The sequence below is a fragment of the Aphis gossypii genome, chromosome 2 (assembly GCF_020184175.1).
Source record: "Aphis gossypii isolate Hap1 chromosome 2, ASM2018417v2, whole genome shotgun sequence".
In the NCBI taxonomy this organism is placed as follows: domain Eukaryota; kingdom Metazoa; phylum Arthropoda; class Insecta; order Hemiptera; family Aphididae; genus Aphis; species Aphis gossypii.
In genome coordinates this window covers 78,610,960-78,629,407 of record NC_065531.1, presented here as the reverse complement: position 1 = coordinate 78,629,407, position 18,448 = coordinate 78,610,960, and the positions used below count along the sequence as shown (strand labels likewise).

Sequence of the window (18,448 nt, the reverse complement as noted above, 5' to 3'; positions counted from 1 at the left end):
GTTCAAAGCACCGAGCTGTTGTCACAGATCATATTATACTTCGATAATGTTGATTCATCGTCGATTCTATGTACGCATTCTGAGGTGGTCATGGGCGATTGCTTAACTATATAGGTACGTTTTTAAAAATTATTTTAATATATTATAAAATTCAGGGTTTATCTTAAACCGTTGTACGTGGTTTTTTTTGATGATTATGGATTGATAACATGGAATTTAAAAAAAATGACGCGCTTCTTTATTTTGAACGGTCAATTTGAGTATATCGATTTTAAAATTTTTAAGCGAGCAATTGTAATCAACATCAAAATCAACTTTTTTTTTGAAATGGTCACAACTATATTTTATAATGGATTCTAATGGAACTAAAAAAAAAAAATTGATGTTAAAATCAAATATTTTGGTTCACTGATTTATTTACTACGTTGATCCTAAACTTTAATAAATTGATTTAAATGAATCATATTTCTAAAGCTAAATAAATTCTTTTAACTAACTTTTAATTTAATTCTACACCTATTTATAAATTTAAATTGAACATGTTATCAGACACAGAAAAATATTTTTTTAAGATAATTGCCTACAAAACTGTTGGACGTATTTTAAAATACAATTATAAAATAGGTACGTGTATATTTATTATTATTGTATGATCATAATAAATTGATTAATTTAGATTTTTCTCCATTGTCATTTTTTTTTTTTTTATATAGTTTAAATTTGGATACTTAATACTATAGATAATAATTATCATAATATGCAATTATTATAATAACATTGGAAATATTTAACTAACACGGGTTATAGAATACCTACCTACTAATATTTTTTTTTCGTGTGACTGATAAGATTTTCAATTTAAGTTTATAAAAAGGTGTAAAATTACTAGAATTGTATTAAAAGATAGTTCAAAAAAATTTATTTTGTTCTAGAAATACAACTCATTAAAATTTTAAATCAATTTACTAAAGTTTAAGGTCCCCATAGTAAATAAACCAGAGAAACAAAATGTATGATTTTAATATCAACATTTTTTAAAAAAAAAAAAAAAGTACTATATGAATCCATTATAAAATATAGTTGTTACCATTTGAAAAAAAATTGATTTTTTGTTGGTATAACTGCTTGCATAAAATTTTTTAAATTGATAAGCATACAAAAATTGGCCGTTTAAAATAAAGAAACATGTCTTTTCTTATTTTTTTTAAAATTCTAAGTTATCAATCCATAATCATTAAAAAAACACCGCGTACAACGACATAAGATACACCCTATATACTAAATATACATCGAAATTCAAATTTTATAGGAGAGACATAAAATTTGTTTGGGGAACTTATTATATTCCCTTTTTGAAATAATTTAAATAAAGATACGCATAATAGCTATAACTTTAGGAACATGTAAGAAAAGGTAGTATATTCATTGTAATTAATACAAACGTTTTATTTTAATAATAATCGATTTTATTATTTTATTCTTACATTAAATAACTTAAATATTAAGAACAAATAAAAAATATGAAAATAATATAAGGCTATACAGCTAATATAGCTATAAATAAAACTTTTTTACATAACCAAATGAATTTTATAAAGAGCAAAGGTTTAAGCAAGTTTTATCAAGCAGAATTAAAATCATATTATTTACTGAGAATATATTTTAACGAAAGAATTTGATTTTTGTGAATATAACTAAATTAATAAGATACTAAATCATAAGTTTTTAGATTTTTAAATATTACTTAAATATACAATAATATACATTATATAATATGGTTAAATAAATAAGGTAGACAATTTATGAATAATATATACATATATATATATATATTTAGTATATATTACTAAATAGTGAAATAACTAAATGTTACAGAAAAATTTAAGGAACAAAGTTTTTGGGTTCTTCACACTCGATTGTTAATCTATCCATAAGTATTTTATTAGATCACTATCATTCCTGTAAGATACTGAAAAAATTAACCCATTGCAGTGGTGTAGTGAAATAGCCTATCTATAACGCCATCTGAAATATGCGAACATATTATATTTTTTGGTTCGACTTCCGAGTAATGTACAATATCAAATCTACCATTCCATAATTTTATTCTTCTAATAAAGTTTTATTAAAACTATTAATTAAATATATTTTAATTTTTTCTTACAATACAAGTATACTATAATTTATTGTTATCATACCTTGCTGGTTGTTTGTACTCTAGTTTATGTTATTTAAATATTATACTGTTAACAAGTTGATCCCTGCCTAATACTATTTAATACAATTCATATAAAAAACAATTTTTTGAATAATTTCAGATGATAATATCTTTTCTCCGCGAAATACCTGGACGAGACATTTAGCGTCAAACACTGGATTTTGGTATGGTAGATATTTAGATATCGTGATGGTCCCCTGCTGAACGCTGCAAAAAACTGCATGTACCTACAGTAAGTTTTAAAATTTGCACAACAATTTTCTCTTCTGTAAAATTATAATTACGCGTAATACCCGAGAATACGTATTTCCATCTATACCTATATCCTAGTAAAAATCAGAAATTTTTTTTAAGGACGCTTGTCCGATAATATTTAAGCTTAGTTTTAAAATTAGTAGGTGCAATAATCTTCCGGCTGTAGAATCACATAAAATGAATAGGCACAAACGAACAAATGTCTGTACGGTTATGTGTTAGCACTATTTATTACATAATACAGAAGGAACCTGCACGTTCAGGAGAGTCGATCTGAGAGACGATTGTCAACTTGTTAACAATACACGTCGATACACGTCTATAATAGTTTTGCGCACAATAATACACTTTCGTTGAGAGATATGCTACGTTCTATACGCGTCGTCGCGAGTAAAACAATAGTCTCGTTGAATAAAACGCCTTCGATTTCTAATGACATTATTATATTATAATTTATGCACGTAGGTACGTCTATAATACTATTAGGTACTCGTATGGATGATAATATGTAAATTATAATCACGTGAAAATACCACTTCCGATACGTAAGTAATAGTACTATATTATATTATTACAACGATATCGGGAGGCAAACGACGGTAGGGCGCGGCTCGTTTACACTTCACATATTATTTTAAACGAGATGGAACGATAAGACAGCTCTATTACCATTATCATAGGACGAATATTGTATGGCGGTGGCGTGCTGGGTGACGGGGACTCGGAACAATGATGAGTGTATATGTGTGCGTCGAGTATCAAATAAAAAACACTTAACGTTTCGCGGTGAACGCGTATAATATAAATATTATAACGTAGTCGAACGATCGGCAAGACTTAACACGTTGCACGACGTTTATTACATTGAGCAAGAAAACCACGAGAGTAATCCGTTTCCGAATTCGATACATCAGCTAAAGACGAATAATAATATAATATACGTATATAGTTTGTTTACGCCGTCGCTCGAAAGCGAACATCGCTCGCACACGTCTAACAAAAATACGGCCGACAATCTATAATGAGCATTATATCATAATCATTATGTACAAAACGATTTGATATTTTATAAATAAAAAACAATCATAGTGATCCGTAAAACCGTGTTTAATCTGTGTAGATAATATTCGATACACGTGTAATAGTAATATATTACTATATTATATACGTTCCGTTTTATCCGAACAAACGGACTTGACGCGCTATACGTTTCGAGCGATCAATGAGATATCGGATATATCACAGAAATTTGACGTGATGAGTGCAGATTACGTTTCACCTGATTTTTAAATTGTAGGTACGAGTATAACTTTTTTTTGTACGACCACTAATTATTCCGGATTAAACATATTTCACTCTGGTACATGCGATTCGAGGATTTAACCTATGCGCGCATATAACAATTAATGCTTTTAATTACACCGTTTAGAGTTTGTTATCGCCGCGGAAACGCGGCTATATAACAATATATGATATTAGAGAATAAAACGGCTCGGTTGTCACGGTCTCATATTCGGAGTAATAATGGCGCTGCAGGCGTCTGCGCAACCAACCGATACCGGAAACTGGCTTTTGACGCATACGGTTATTATAGTAGTAGGTATAAAGATATAAGGTATATTGTATAACATACATATAATAATATAGAACAATGTTAAAATCATCGTATTATAATTAATGCTATTTAAAATTCAATATTTATATATATATATATAATATATAATTATACAGCTGTGTGTTGACTAGACTTTACGTAATTTACATCGTAAATATATATATAATATATATTATAGTATGTAATACATAACAATATATTAAAATGTAGTTAATCATATTCGGTGGTTAATAAAAATTATAAGCTATGCAGTAACATTATATAAATATAATATACGTTTAGATTTATACTTAATTATGCACATGAGAGTAATAATAATAATAATAATAATAATATAATAATTATAATTATAATTATAATATTTTTAAGTGTGGTATATTCAAATGTATAAGCGGTGAAGTAGATGAGGTAACGAAGAAACGGTTTCAGGAACTTTCGGCTCCACAGATGCATTCGTCTCCTGTATGATCCATAATCCAGTCCAGGTAATTGGCCACTCTGGTATACACTCCTGGATAGTTTTCTCTGGCACATCCTTTGCCCCAAGACACGATTCCTGTGTACAGAAAGAGATTTACTCGATAGATTAATATATTATAAATATAGCACGATTACGTATCATAACTATTATGTATATTATTATGCATACCAATGACTTCCATGATATCAGAAGAATCTACACGTCTGTGCATAGGTCCGCCACTATCACCCTGAAAAAAACAATAATAAATTTACTCGATTTACTTATACTAGGTATTTAATAATAACATTTTCACGGGCATGGAGTTCCAAGTTTTCGCGAAAAAAAAATTTCATCGGAAATGTTATTATCGAATTAATACGGTTTATATACCTGACAGGCGTCTTGTTGTCCTTCCCTATATCCAGCGCATATCATGTTACCGGTGATCTTCTCTGGTGAATATCCCATTTCCTTGCAGTCCGCGTTCGATATGATCGGTACGTCGACTTTCTGCAAGATGTTGGATGATTTTTTGCGCTCGCCCAATCTGCCCCATCCGATCACTGTGCCCTTGATACCTTCGTATGACGTTTCAGCTGCGCGTGGAAACATTTCATTTAGTTCAGTATATATATAAAGGTAAATCACGTCGCACGTGACTAGTATACATTATGTAATATAATTGCCTATTTGGTAAAGACACTCACCGGACTTGGGTAAGCACGCGACGCGCACCCACGGATTGTTGATGGACGCGGCTTCACGAAGTTCTATGATGGCGATGTCGTTGTCGAATGTGCTTAGCCGGAAGTCTTGATGCCGGTGTATATGGGCCACGTGGTGCACGGACTTGCGACCGGTGTCGACTTTCCGGTCGTGTTCACCGATGGTCACGGTTAGATCTTTAGGGCTGAAACTGGAAAAACGAGACGTAAATTGTAATAAATCGCATCGTGATTCGATAAAATATATCAGACTATACGAATCCTCCGATTAAAAGTATATATTTTTACATGTATTAACCTAACCTATAGGATAGATTAAATGAGGTAATATCAGATAAATTATTATAGTGCTAAAAACGTAATCGTGTTTTGTACACGATAGATTTAACAAAGTTGTGACTTATACGCTATAATTGGCATGTAAATGGCACTGTGCACTTGGTACTCACTTCTCGACGCAATGGGCGGCGGTGAGAACGTGCTTCTTGGTGATGAGCGTGCCGCCGCAATAGAACTGACCGCGACGGGCCAACGTAGCCGCCCAACCGAATTCGTTTTCCCGAGTGTCTTTGCCGTTAACGATTTTCGCGAAAGCCGACCTCCGTTCCGGTTGGGTCCCACATGGCTTATCTATAAATCGAAAACGAAATCACAATCAGACGGTATTATAATAATATAGACATATTAATGTAGTCGCCTATAACTTTGCTGTAATATTATATTGTAAATTATATTGCATATACGGTGATTTTTGTTTTTTTTAACGCGTCTTGCGTTCGTTTTTTTGTTTTTACAAAATTAATGATTCGCTACTATATAAACATAAAATGTCACATAATTATTATATTTAGGTATACTAGCTATAAGAAAAACAGCGATTAACTATGTTGAAAATGATCACGTCGGTTTACACAACACATTATTACACGGCTAAAATGCATTTGTGACGTAATAAGTTCAATGTTGTGTTAGAAAATAATATGTTACTCGTCCACGAGCTAGATTTTAAGTTATCATAAATGACTCTATAATATTTAGTTATACAACAAACCTCATTTATACATTCGTCTTAATTTTAATTAATATGAAACTTTTTATCAGGTCCTTTTCAATGTGTCATAACTGGTGCATCTGTTCATTTCTATTGTTGGATACCATTAGGTTTTTTTTTACGAAATTGATCACGAATATATGAATTTTATGATAAGTCGTCGAGCTATTATAATTGTGTAGGTATATGTTGTATGGCAAAGATAATGTCTACCTATATAGGCTACGATTATTAGTACAGTGTTCACGCTCGTACATTTTTCATAATGGAAATCCACTATTATCTGCTCACTGCTATACTTATAAGTTTACACTTACATCATTGTACATATTTCGTGTCTGAATAATAATTTAATAATGTGATATAATTAACAGAGTAATCTACAGCCGTGTTTCCGGAAGATCGTAGTATAGCGTGTACACAGAGATCATAGCGATCGTAGTTATACGGAAGCACGATAAATTCCCCCCAAAAAACCATCAATTAAAACGAAAACGGTGCTAACCATTACCAGACATTACCAGACATGATATCGTTTGGCGAATCTACGAGCAGTTAAGTAGTACACACAACGTTTCCTCGAATTTCCCTTTTTGGTCGGGATTCCGTGACGGATGATTCCGAACTAACGTCATAATCTATCAACGGTAATATTTTAATACCTACTAAACTGTTATGCGTGTGTAATAATATTATGATTATTTTTAATCGTTAACAGCTATGTGTGTTTGTTGATTCAAGCTCCGAATTTTCGAATTTTTGGTCACTTACTAAACATTTTAGAGTATTTGCGATTTGTGCATTTTTTTTTTTTTTTTTTGATAAAAGCCGTCGAACGGGTATAAAAATATCGAATTATTAATAAAATCTGAATGTTCACGGATAGCTCTCGAGTTATGTACTGATACACCGTATAACAGACAATATTTAGTTGGTACGGGTAATGTAGACAAGCTCCACATATGTAAAATAGGTAAACATTTTGTTGCAGTTGCCGAAAACAAAACGGTTTAGCATAACTATGTACGACGTAAAATATGTTATCGTCGTGTACGACATAAAATAATAAGAATAATATGTAATGTGTAATACGCGACCGATGACGTGCTTTATGATATGTGGTTAAAACTATGCTCGTTTCTGTACAAATGTATTCGAAAATTTAGAGGAGTCGTTAAAATTAACGTTACAATGCGCGATTAATGTGGCATGTACGACTGAAAATGGAACGCGCAGTTAAATATTATGCCACTGGAAAGGTGCAGCGACAACTGACGAGATTTCGTGTTTCTTTTTCATACGTAAATTATTTCCTAAACTATATATATATATATATATATTATATTATAATATGTCTTCGCTCTCTATTCATATTTAAATATTAAATGTCGTCGTTTGTGAAATACCGTTTATTGATTAATAAGTCGATCGAAGAAAGTTACCTCCGCATAAACGTTTTACATTAATCGTAATGACGATCACTGTTATTTACGACGATAAAATGTTCATAAATCAAACACTGCAATATTTCAATATTGAAATATATTTCAAGTCAATAGCTGTTTTTATTTATAGCAACAATTTTTCGGTACTTAACCGTGACCCGTGTCTGGACAGAACATTCGTTAATATTAGTAGGTATATAATATAGTGATTCGTTCTTTTACGCGCGATCTGTCCTTTTATACTTTACACGCATTATGATATTTTATAATATTAATTATTAAACACAGTCTAATGTAACAAAATATCCTAAAGTCAATATGCGTAGTAATACCTACTGAATTAAATGTCGATTCAATAGTATATCTCAATTGAAGTTAAATAATAAAGCAATTATTAGATAAAAGATTAATTGTGAAGCCTGGATTAAGTGAAAGGGTGTTTGGGGGAGGGGGGGCGAATTCTTTAGGAACTCACCTCTTTTGACAAAATATTAATTTAATGCATGAATTCAAAAGATATTTCAAAAAGTAAATAAAATAAAAATGTTTAAATCATTGTAATGTATTGCTATATGATAAATTCTAAATAAATCGATATTGGAGAACAGCGTATTATGACAAAGTTTATAAAATTATAAATATCAGTGAAGATGAAAGTTGTGCACATTTTAGTTCGATGTATAGTACAAGGTATTATCGTGTGGTAATTACATTTGTTTTTCGAAGTGAAAAGTTTGAAGTTTAAGAGTTGAAAGTATTGTCTACTGATAGTGTTTGCTATTTCGGTACCTGATGGATCCAGCATTGTTAGTTATCCGTATACGCTTATACATAAACATAAAACGCATTTGTGTGTATATATGTCGTTCGATAATAAAAATTCATCGATTTTAAACGATATTACATCGACAGCAGCAACGCGTATTTAATCGGTACCTACACTGATTAACGACGTATAATTAATAACCGAAAGCTTATATGTACACATAAGTAGGTATTATAGTACACATAGTATCATCGTAATTATAATGGTAGTGATGTATGCCGCCTAGCCATAACATCGTTATGCTCATAACTACGCGCAGCAAAGGATTATGTACAATTATTATTGCTTATAGTTAGATGTATTATATTATCATTATTACTAATATATAAATATATCTATATATATATATTGTATATATATATTCCGTGAACTCGATAAAGCGTGATTAGGAACGATTTACCGTTATTTAATCCTTTATAGTAAGTATGCTATAATATTACTTAATATAGTTAACTTAAACAGAAAATGACAAAAATCAACATTGAGCGTAAGAATATTTCAAAACGTGATCATTGAAGACCTGAGTGGTTAAGAAGATTTGGCGTGGATACTCATTATTATTAAAGAAACATTTACACGTAGGAAAAAATCTTTTGTTGAAACAAAAAAAAAAAAAATTATAATAATAGCGAGTTTTAGTTTAAGAATACTTTTAGTTTAGAACTTGACACGAATTCAATTAAAAATATAGGCATGTTAAGGAATAACGAATTCGTGTCTAAAATTATTAGGCTCCGCTTAATAACACCTACACATATTATATATATAATATAAATATAAAAAATATATTATATGGTTAAATTGTAAAATAAAAGCTAAATATTGTGCGTATCATAATATATTTTTAAACGTTCCGAAATTAGGTGATCAGACGTGGTGGAAAATTGTGAATTATATTCGTGAAATATTGAAGCAAAACTAGTATAACGAAGCTTGTCAAATTACTCGTATTTTTCACTAAATTCTACTCTAATGATAAAATCGTATTAATATAATTATAGTTGTTCGGGCCGGGAGCGTAAAGCTGTAATACGCGCGCGCCGGACACCAACTACTTCGTAGCGCACGCACACACCGACCGACCTGTGTAAATGTGTATACGTGTATTATAGCGACTCAAAGAAAGTGGACGGGGTCGCCGAGCAAGACCAGAGAGTGCTAGTGTGTGGTGGTGGTGTGTGTAGGTGTGTATGATTGTGGGTGTGTGTACTTAAATACTAAAGAAAAAGGGTAACTATTAATATAATAAAATGGTAAAACAAAATGTGGTAACTAGCGTTGCTGTATTAGGGTAATAATTGATATATATGTAAAATAAAAACAGATAAATTGTTGCAAGGTCTTGAACAACAGTTTGAGATTACACAGGGTAATTTAGATTATTTTCTAGGTATGGAAATAACTAGACGTACTGACGGATCAATATATATACATCAAAAAAATTACGCAAATACAATTATTAGTAAATTTAATTTATTAGATGCGAAGGAGTTATCAACACCAATTGATAGGTCGCATGGTGCAGAACAAAATTTAACGACGAGTGATAATCAATTTCCATACAGGCAGGCTGTAGGAAATTTATTATTTTTATCTCAAGTCACGAGGCCAGATATAGCATTCGCTGTAAACTATGTTAGTAGGTTTTTAGACAATCCAACGACGGTACATTGGACCATGGTAAAACGAATAATTCGTTACGTAAAAGGAACAACAAAATTTGGTCTATATTACAAATCTAACGTAAATTTATGTTTAAGTGTGTATTCAGATTCAGACTACGCAGGAGATTAAGGAACAAGACGTTCAATCTCAGGTCATCTGTTCATGCTAGGATTATCTACGGTATCATGGCAAGCGCAAAGGCAACCCATAGTAACTTTCAGTTCAACAATAGCAGAATATATTTCGGCATGTGAAACAATCAAAGGTTTGATTTGGATTGACAGATTAGTCAAAGAAATCTGCAACAACGCAACGGATGAACAACCGACATTATATGTGGACAATCAAAGTGTAATACGACTAGTGAAAAATCCAGAGTTTCATAAGAGGACTAAACACATTGACGTCAGATATCATTTCATTAGGGAAAAATTTGAAGAAAACTTATTTCGACTACAGTACGTAGATACAGAAGAACAATATGCAGACTTTTTCACTAAACCACTTCCGAAGGATAGGTTTGAAAAATTAAGGCAGAAATTATCGTTGTTAAAATTACTTTAATTTTCATGATTACATAAAATATTAATTACGGGGGTGTGTTGAATATAATTTAATATTGTATAAAAGTAGCATTATAATGTGCAATAACAACAACATAGTAAGTTGTTATTACAATCTGTTAAATCACACTACATATGGCGTGATATTATATTAGCAAGTAAGAGAGCTTATAAGATGGCGTGAGCCATGGGTCAATAGATCATTAGTATATAAGGCTGTGTATTGGTGTACTATGCACGGCATTTTAGTATTGTCTAGGTGTACGTTATGTATGTCTCGTAAGCATAGAACTTACATTGTTAGAAGGCAATTTACTTTTCATACTTAGTTATGTGTTTTAGTTATAGTGAAATATTACGTATTCTTATTACAACTAATTGTGTTGTATATTTAATCTTTTGTCGATCCATTTTATAATCCTCGTTCAACAGAAACGAAAACAACACTAGGATTATTTTATTTTTATTGTTTATACGTAAGTGTATCTACTCAGGACCGTCGGGTTCACGTCATCCGGAGTGCGTCGCGTGTGTGATATGGTTTTGCGTACTAAGTTATAGCCTTAAGAGCCATCCGTTTAAAAACAAACACAATTATTGTCCGAAACAGCTGAACTATTATCGAAATGTTTCAACGCTTCAGGAGATAAGACCGTCGGTATAGCCTTTTATGTTTCGCCCTACTTGTGTACAGAAAAACAATGCGTAAATATGACGTGTGTTTTTCCTTCAAGACGTGTATTTCATGTTATTCTGCGTAGCTAGTGTCTACTCAATAAAAATAGTTTTAAATGGAGCGGAGTAATTCATCAAGCATCCTTGTTTTTTCTTTTAACAATGCATTTTCAGAATACTTCTTTTCTACTGTAAATTATTTAGTGAAAATATGGTTTTTTTTTTAAACATTGTGTTGCATTTAATTCAAAATTCGAAAAAGTATTTCTTCAATTATTAAAATTATTATTTATTGTTAATGATAATGATATAATATTCTTAAAGAATGGTTTTAAAAAAATATAAATTAGATTTGATATTGGATCTAGTAATTGACCAATACATTTTTTTTATAAATGTTGATAGATTGATATAAATTACTAAATTTTCGAATCATTATAAACTCCATATCGCTTACATCTATCAAGCAGAGAATGTTTGTTTTAAAAAACCCAAAATAACGTAAAGCAATGTAAAAAAAAATATATTAAGAAATGAACTTTGCATCCAGAAACTCAAGTGCTTATACTTGTACATAATATAATACAATACATATCTTTTTAACAATATAATGTCTGTACTCGCGATTAGTGTCGGTTTTTATTGTTATATCATATTTACCACACGGCGCGCAAAATTTGGTCAACTGTTTGTCCAGCACCTGAAAACAAAACGCACGAAACTTAAATCAATTCTAAAAATTTTAATATCATTTAATTTTCAGCACACCGGCCCCGGGGAGGACCTTAAAATTGCTCGCCGAGGTGGCGTCGTGGCGATCGTAATAATGTCATAATATTATATTATTATCATGTTATACTGCTGCAGTACTATTAACACGCTACGGACCCGGCCTTCAGCCGCGCAACAGGTGATTTCGAAATGGTCGAATTTGAACAGCGCAAGGTACACTGATTTGGCGATTCGTCAATGTGGAAAAAAATCGTCTTTCGATACCCGTCACCTCAGGAAAAAATAAGTTCGCTCAATCTAAATATTCGCTACCTGCCCAATTTTCCAATCTAAGCTATCCAACAATAGTTAATAAATACTAAATTAAAAAAAACAACCATTATCAGACCAACCACGGTGTGGTTTTACAAGGCGTTTTCCGAAATGGAGCTCTATCTAAAATTAATTAAATCCCATTAAGTACCTCTAGTATATTATATTTTTTATTTAATTTAAAGTTAAACCGTCATCAAAACCAGTTTATTAATCTACTCTATTCCCGTAACATTTCCTACAGAATTTAGAGATTAGGAATTGAAAAATTTATGATTTTTTCACAGTAGGTTTCAAATGGTTCTAAAAAAAAAAACAAATAGTTCCGGTTATTATAAGATCGAATAAAAGTCGTTTTAATAGATCAAAGTAAAATATTAAATGTTTTAAGTTTTAGTATAATATTTAAATTGCATTTTAAAAACGCTTGGTTGACATGCGTTGTAAAAAGTTGTGCGTTTTATTTTATATCTTTATATACTCAATTGTCTCTATAAAAATAGCTTTATTTAAATACTAGAGTATACTTTTGCACGTTAGAAAACGATCAACCGTGTAGTTTTTAATGTCATTTGTTTATATTATTTACAAGTTAGTATGTATCAAAACCTGATAACAATACTAATTCGGGTGCATAATAGTGATGTTTCTAATACCTAATCGTGTTATTGGTTATAAACGTCACTAGATATTAACATTATCGTCCAAACTTATAATTAATTCATTATTTTTTGGGATATAATCACGAGAATGGGCCTACTATGACTACTATAATAATTTAATTTATTGTTATTAAGTACTTTGCCGGTGACTTGAACGACCTGGATGGCGGCGATCAACAGGGCGGCTACGACGGTCGGGAGCATCTCGCGTTCGTTTGCACTACTGAGTTTGACCGATCGATGCTCGATTATACGGTAGGGTCGTATGACGATCGTATAATCTATATAAAAACGGTGACGAATAAACGACGTTCAGCGTTAAGTCGGTCGGTGCACGAGTCGGTTCGTCCCGGCTGTAGGTACGATCTCGTCTACGGGATCGGCGGCACCGGCGTTATATACGCTCCAGCCGGCCGTCGCGCGACTGTTGGAAACATACGCGAGCGCAGCCTCGAACGGACGGCCCCAACCGTAAGGTATGACGTCAGATTATTATTATTATTATTGTTACCACCGCCGCGGTCGAAGTCGTAGGCGAGCTATATAATAATATTATAATAATAATTATTATTATTATCGTTGTTGTCGTGCGCGCTCGCCCGCCCGCGTATTATCTAATACGCATAATAATGTGTGATGATACGTAATAAACGTAGTAAACGGTATTACGTGCACGAGTGTAGGTACATATTGTGTGTGTGTGACATTATACTATATGATGTGTGTTTCTATTAAAAATAAGCGACATCACCTTTGTATAGGTCAACCGACGTCACAATGACAGTGTCGTATATTCAATTTTTTTTTTTTTTTTTTTGGGGGGGGGGGGGTCTTAATATTAAGTATAAGTTTATAACGTTATAATAAAATACATACAAGTTATAATTTAATAATGATATTATTTTTTATATTATATTATATTTCACTATTATTATGAATAAATAAATGTCAAGTTTATAAGTTATAAGTTTTTATAATAAAAAAGGTAGACGTCTTTTTTGTTTCGCCAGTTCTTCAATAACTTCTTCAGGTTTTATTGAGTAGTTTTTATTTATTGATAGCATAGCTAAACCCTTCAATCTTCCCTACAAACAAAAAAATAAACAAAGTATTTTATTTATTGTAAATTAAAAGAAGTTTTAAGTTTATAATAATAGTTTACCTCTGATATGGAATTCCTTAGATATGTTTTTATTCGTTTCAAGTTTGAAAATGTTCTTTCATTTGTTGCAGAGGAAATAGGAAGCGTGACTAAAATTTGGAGAAGTTTAAATATATTCGGATAAATTGACTGGTCACACATAGTTATAACCTCTAAAGCATTATTTAGTTTCTCCGTTGTTTGCATGAGTTTTCTCTGCAATAATGTGTACTCTGCTTCAATAATTTCTTTTTGAGTTTCATCATTCTGTAAATCTTCAATGCATTTATTTGAAAGAATTATAATATCTTCAATGGGACCATTTTCCCTAAATAGAGAATCGAAACCTGATAAAATCGATCGATGGACAGTGAACCTTTCTTCTAACTCTGTAATAAATTTGTCAAGATAAGGAATTAAAATTGATGCTCGATTATATTGTTCCGGAGTATTTAATGGTATATTGCTTCTATTAGTTTGTTTTATTGTTAATCTCAGAATTTTAATTTCAATATCGAATTTTTCGACTACTACTTTTACTTTTTCAAATATTTTTTGAAAAACATCATCGGCGTGTGTTCGAAGTTCTTGTAATTATTTTTTTGTATCATTTGCTAAATGTACAGCTAATTTAAGATCGATATTTGATTTTTGTAGGAACTTTGAAAGTGGTAAACCTATACTGAAACCTTTGTTCAATACGAATAATGATATCACAAAGTCTATAGCTAAAATAGAACTTCTAAGACGTCCTGCTTTATTCGAAATATCGTTATCGTACCATTCTGAAATTGTATCTAATGCTTCAATGACATACTCATAAAGTTCCATAAAATCGTTTATTGCGTAAAATCGTTCTATCCATCTAGTTTCGCAACTTCTTTTCAATGATTTTTTAATGGACGTTTCTGATGAATTTTTAATATGAAATCGAAGAATTGATATTCTTTTCGGAAAAATAAAGAAATCGCAAACTTTCCCCAAATTTGCTAAACAGTCTCATTTTTGTGTCGCGCTACATGATTTAGATACTACCAGGTTTAACACATGTGCTGAACAGTGCAAATAAAATGCTAATGGGTGTATGTCTTTAATATGTGCTTGAACGCCATTAAATTTACCCGACATAGAGGCCCATCATACCCCTGACCACATAAATATGTTGTATCTATGCCAAATTAATGCAGATTATCAATTATTAATTTTGCCAATCCCTTTCCTGTCATGTCAACAGCAGGAACGAATTGAAAAAATCTTCATGAAGTTCAAGGGTGTTCAATTCGACATATCTGACACACAAAGATACCTGTTCTCTATCCGACACATCGGCCGTTTCGTCAGCGAGAACAGAAAAACATTTTGCTTCGTTTACTCTTGAAACTATTTTATTTAATAATACTTTGTTACAGGAATCGATTATTTCGTTTTGACTAGTAGAACTTGTATACTTAATGGTACCAGAACTTTCAAGATACGATCTAATATCACTATCACCTTGGGTCCTATATCGAAGAACTGACCTAAAATTACCGTCATTGTTTTGTTTGTCATCTGAGAAAGTTTTGAAAATGTTTCCAGAGTCACGATGACATCTTAGTGCCATATTTTGCCGACCACACAAAATAATTGTCTCAATAACAGGAATGATATTTTTACGATTTTCTATTATTTCTTTTTTTCCTTCCAATATCAATTTGTTTGTCTACTGATAAAGTGGGATTTTTAATAATATTTAAAAAGTTTTCTGAATCTAATATACATTTTTTATGGTATTTTAGTTGCGAGTAATTTTTGAAATATTCTAATGCATGTTTCCAGTTTTCATATTTTTTTGTAACTAATGATCCTAATGTTTGGTTATTAATTCCAGCATAACAAGTTCTTCCATTGATATTCTACGCTAAGTCGATCAGGCAGCGAGTGTGGTTCGCACGCATTCATTTGGATGATCAGCTTCCTTCGGACTTGGCTGAAGAGTGGACTGATTTCTACCACTCGCTAGGTTGGCTCACATGAATCAAAATCCATCGCTACATTGGTTGTTCCACTGGATGCAACTATGAGATATGTAGGTTTTCCGATGCTTTCGAAAATGTATACGCTGCAGTGGTGTACCTCCGTGTGATCAATCCGTCAGGAGACATTCGTATTTTTCTTATTGGATTGAAGACGAATTTAGCCCCGATAAAGCCCATGACCATTCCAAGGCTCGAAATCAGCGGTGCAGTGTTGTTGTCTCTTTGGCTGTGCAGGTTGAAGCGGATACTGTATAAGCAGCTGGTGATACGAGAGGTGTTCGCGTAGTCAGACTCAACCATTGTGCTCACATGGTTGAATTATCCTCATTCCTCCTTTAAGACTTCCGTGTCTAACAGAGTTCATGAGATTAAATTGGCGATCCCCAATTGTAAATGGTTTCATGTCAGCTCAGGCGGAAATCCTGCGGATTGCTGCTCAAGAGGTCTGCGTCCTTCGGAGCTGGTGAAGGCTGCTATTTATTGGAATGGACCTGCGTTAAAACCAGTACTGTATTTTTTTCAGCTTTGCTTTGTGCTCATTTATACACTATTTAATATTTTAACTTAAAAAGGTAATTAGTTTTGCAGATCAAAAATAGAATATATCCAATAAAGATCTGAACTTCGTTTTTACATACCGGGTGGAATAAATTATTGTATAATTGTATGTGTTGAATGGAATCGCCTTTTCAGTTTTCCATTCAACACATACAAATATATACAGGTGACTGTTATATTATTACTCTATGTATATTACATTTAGACGTTTTACTACTGTAAATAAAAATCTGTCACATAATCATTAATATGTTTATTATAATAATGTGAACTCAGTGGTAAGTAGCTACAAAAAAAAAAAAATAATAATGGTGTTAAGGCAATTTTAGGTGATCTACTCCTCAAAATATTGTTATTCCTAACCATAAGCATGTCCAGAACCCCATGGCTGGGGAGGTAAATTGTAAAATCTTAGATTTTACATACTACATTTTTACTACAACGATCTACTTCATTTTACCTACGTTCCTATAATATTTGTGACCCATTTCTCATAGTATTACAATATACCTAATAATTTTATAGTATCTCATACAGAATCAGTGGCGTATTTATAATACGTATTCAAAATAAAATGTTACATTTTTTTTGATTTATATTATAATTTTATTCGATAAAATATATAATATTTACACTACATTTCAAAATGATTTTAATGGTTATAGTTTCGAGTGTGTGAGTTGAAAAATTAAATAAAAATTATATTATATAAAATAAACTAGGAATATTTACATACATATTAAAAATAAAATATTATTTTTTTTTGATTTATATGATAATTCTATTCGATAAGTTATATAATAATTACACTACATTTCAAAATAATTTTAATGGTTATAGTTTCAAGTGTGTGAGTTGAAAACTTAAATAAATATTATCAAATATAAAATGAACTAGGAATATTTACATACATATTCAAAATAAAATATTACTATTTTTTGATTTATATTATAATTTTATTCGATAAAATATATAATATTTACACTACATTTCAAAATGATTTTAATGGCTATAGTTTCGAGTGTGTGAGTTGAAAAATTAAATAAAAATTATATTATATAAAATAAACTAGGAATATTTACATACATATTCAAAATAAAATATTACTATTTTTTGATTTATATTATAATTTTATTCGATAAAATATATAATATTTACACTACATTTCAAAATGATTTTAATGGCTATAGTTTCGAGTGTGTGAGTTGAAAAATTAAATAAAAATTATATTATATAAAATAAACTAGGAATATTTACATACATATTAAAAATAAAATATTATTTTTTTTTGATTTATATGATAATTCTATTCGATAAGTTATATAATATTTACACTACATTTCAAAATGATTTTAATGGTTATAGTTTCGAGTGTGTGAGTTGAAAAATTAAATAAAAATTATATTATATAAAATAAACTAGGAATATTTACATACATATTCAAAATAAAATATTACTATTTTTTGATTTATATTATAGTTCTATTCGATAAAATATATAATATTTACACTACATTTCAAAATG

General features: G+C 30.9%; 3 protein-coding genes across 4 annotated transcripts in view; all 3 read right to left on the bottom strand.

The window, feature by feature from the left end:
- Window positions 1–4,127: 4,127 nt before the first annotated feature.
- LOC114121745 (trypsin-like) overlaps window positions 4,128–18,448 on the bottom strand; it is a 41,902-nt gene continuing 27,581 nt past the window's right edge. Inside the window, exon 8 of one of the 2 annotated variants that reach the window (XR_007604049.1) lies at window positions 4,128–4,220. The gene's annotated coding sequence lies outside the window, so the exon portion shown is untranslated. Of the gene's footprint in view, window positions 4,424–18,448 lie in introns of both variants that reach the window. The other variant, XR_007604050.1, reaches the window with a different exon arrangement.
- LOC114123662 (trypsin-like) lies at window positions 4,514–13,411 on the bottom strand. Its single transcript, XM_050200256.1, has 7 exons — window positions 13,346–13,411; window positions 12,162–12,201; window positions 5,726–5,906; window positions 5,259–5,467; window positions 4,942–5,147; window positions 4,738–4,798; window positions 4,514–4,644 (listed from the first exon to the last, which is right to left on the bottom strand). Exons 1-7 carry the CDS (start codon window positions 13,409–13,411, stop codon window positions 4,514–4,516), a joined length of 894 nt encoding a protein of 297 aa, XP_050056213.1.
- On the bottom strand, window positions 14,179–15,476 carry LOC114124066 (52 kDa repressor of the inhibitor of the protein kinase-like). Its single transcript, XM_050200255.1, has 4 exons — window positions 15,470–15,476; window positions 15,032–15,256; window positions 14,370–14,935; window positions 14,179–14,292 (listed from the first exon to the last, which is right to left on the bottom strand). The coding sequence occupies exons 1-4, from the start codon at window positions 15,474–15,476 to the stop codon at window positions 14,179–14,181; spliced, it is 912 nt and encodes a 303-aa protein (XP_050056212.1).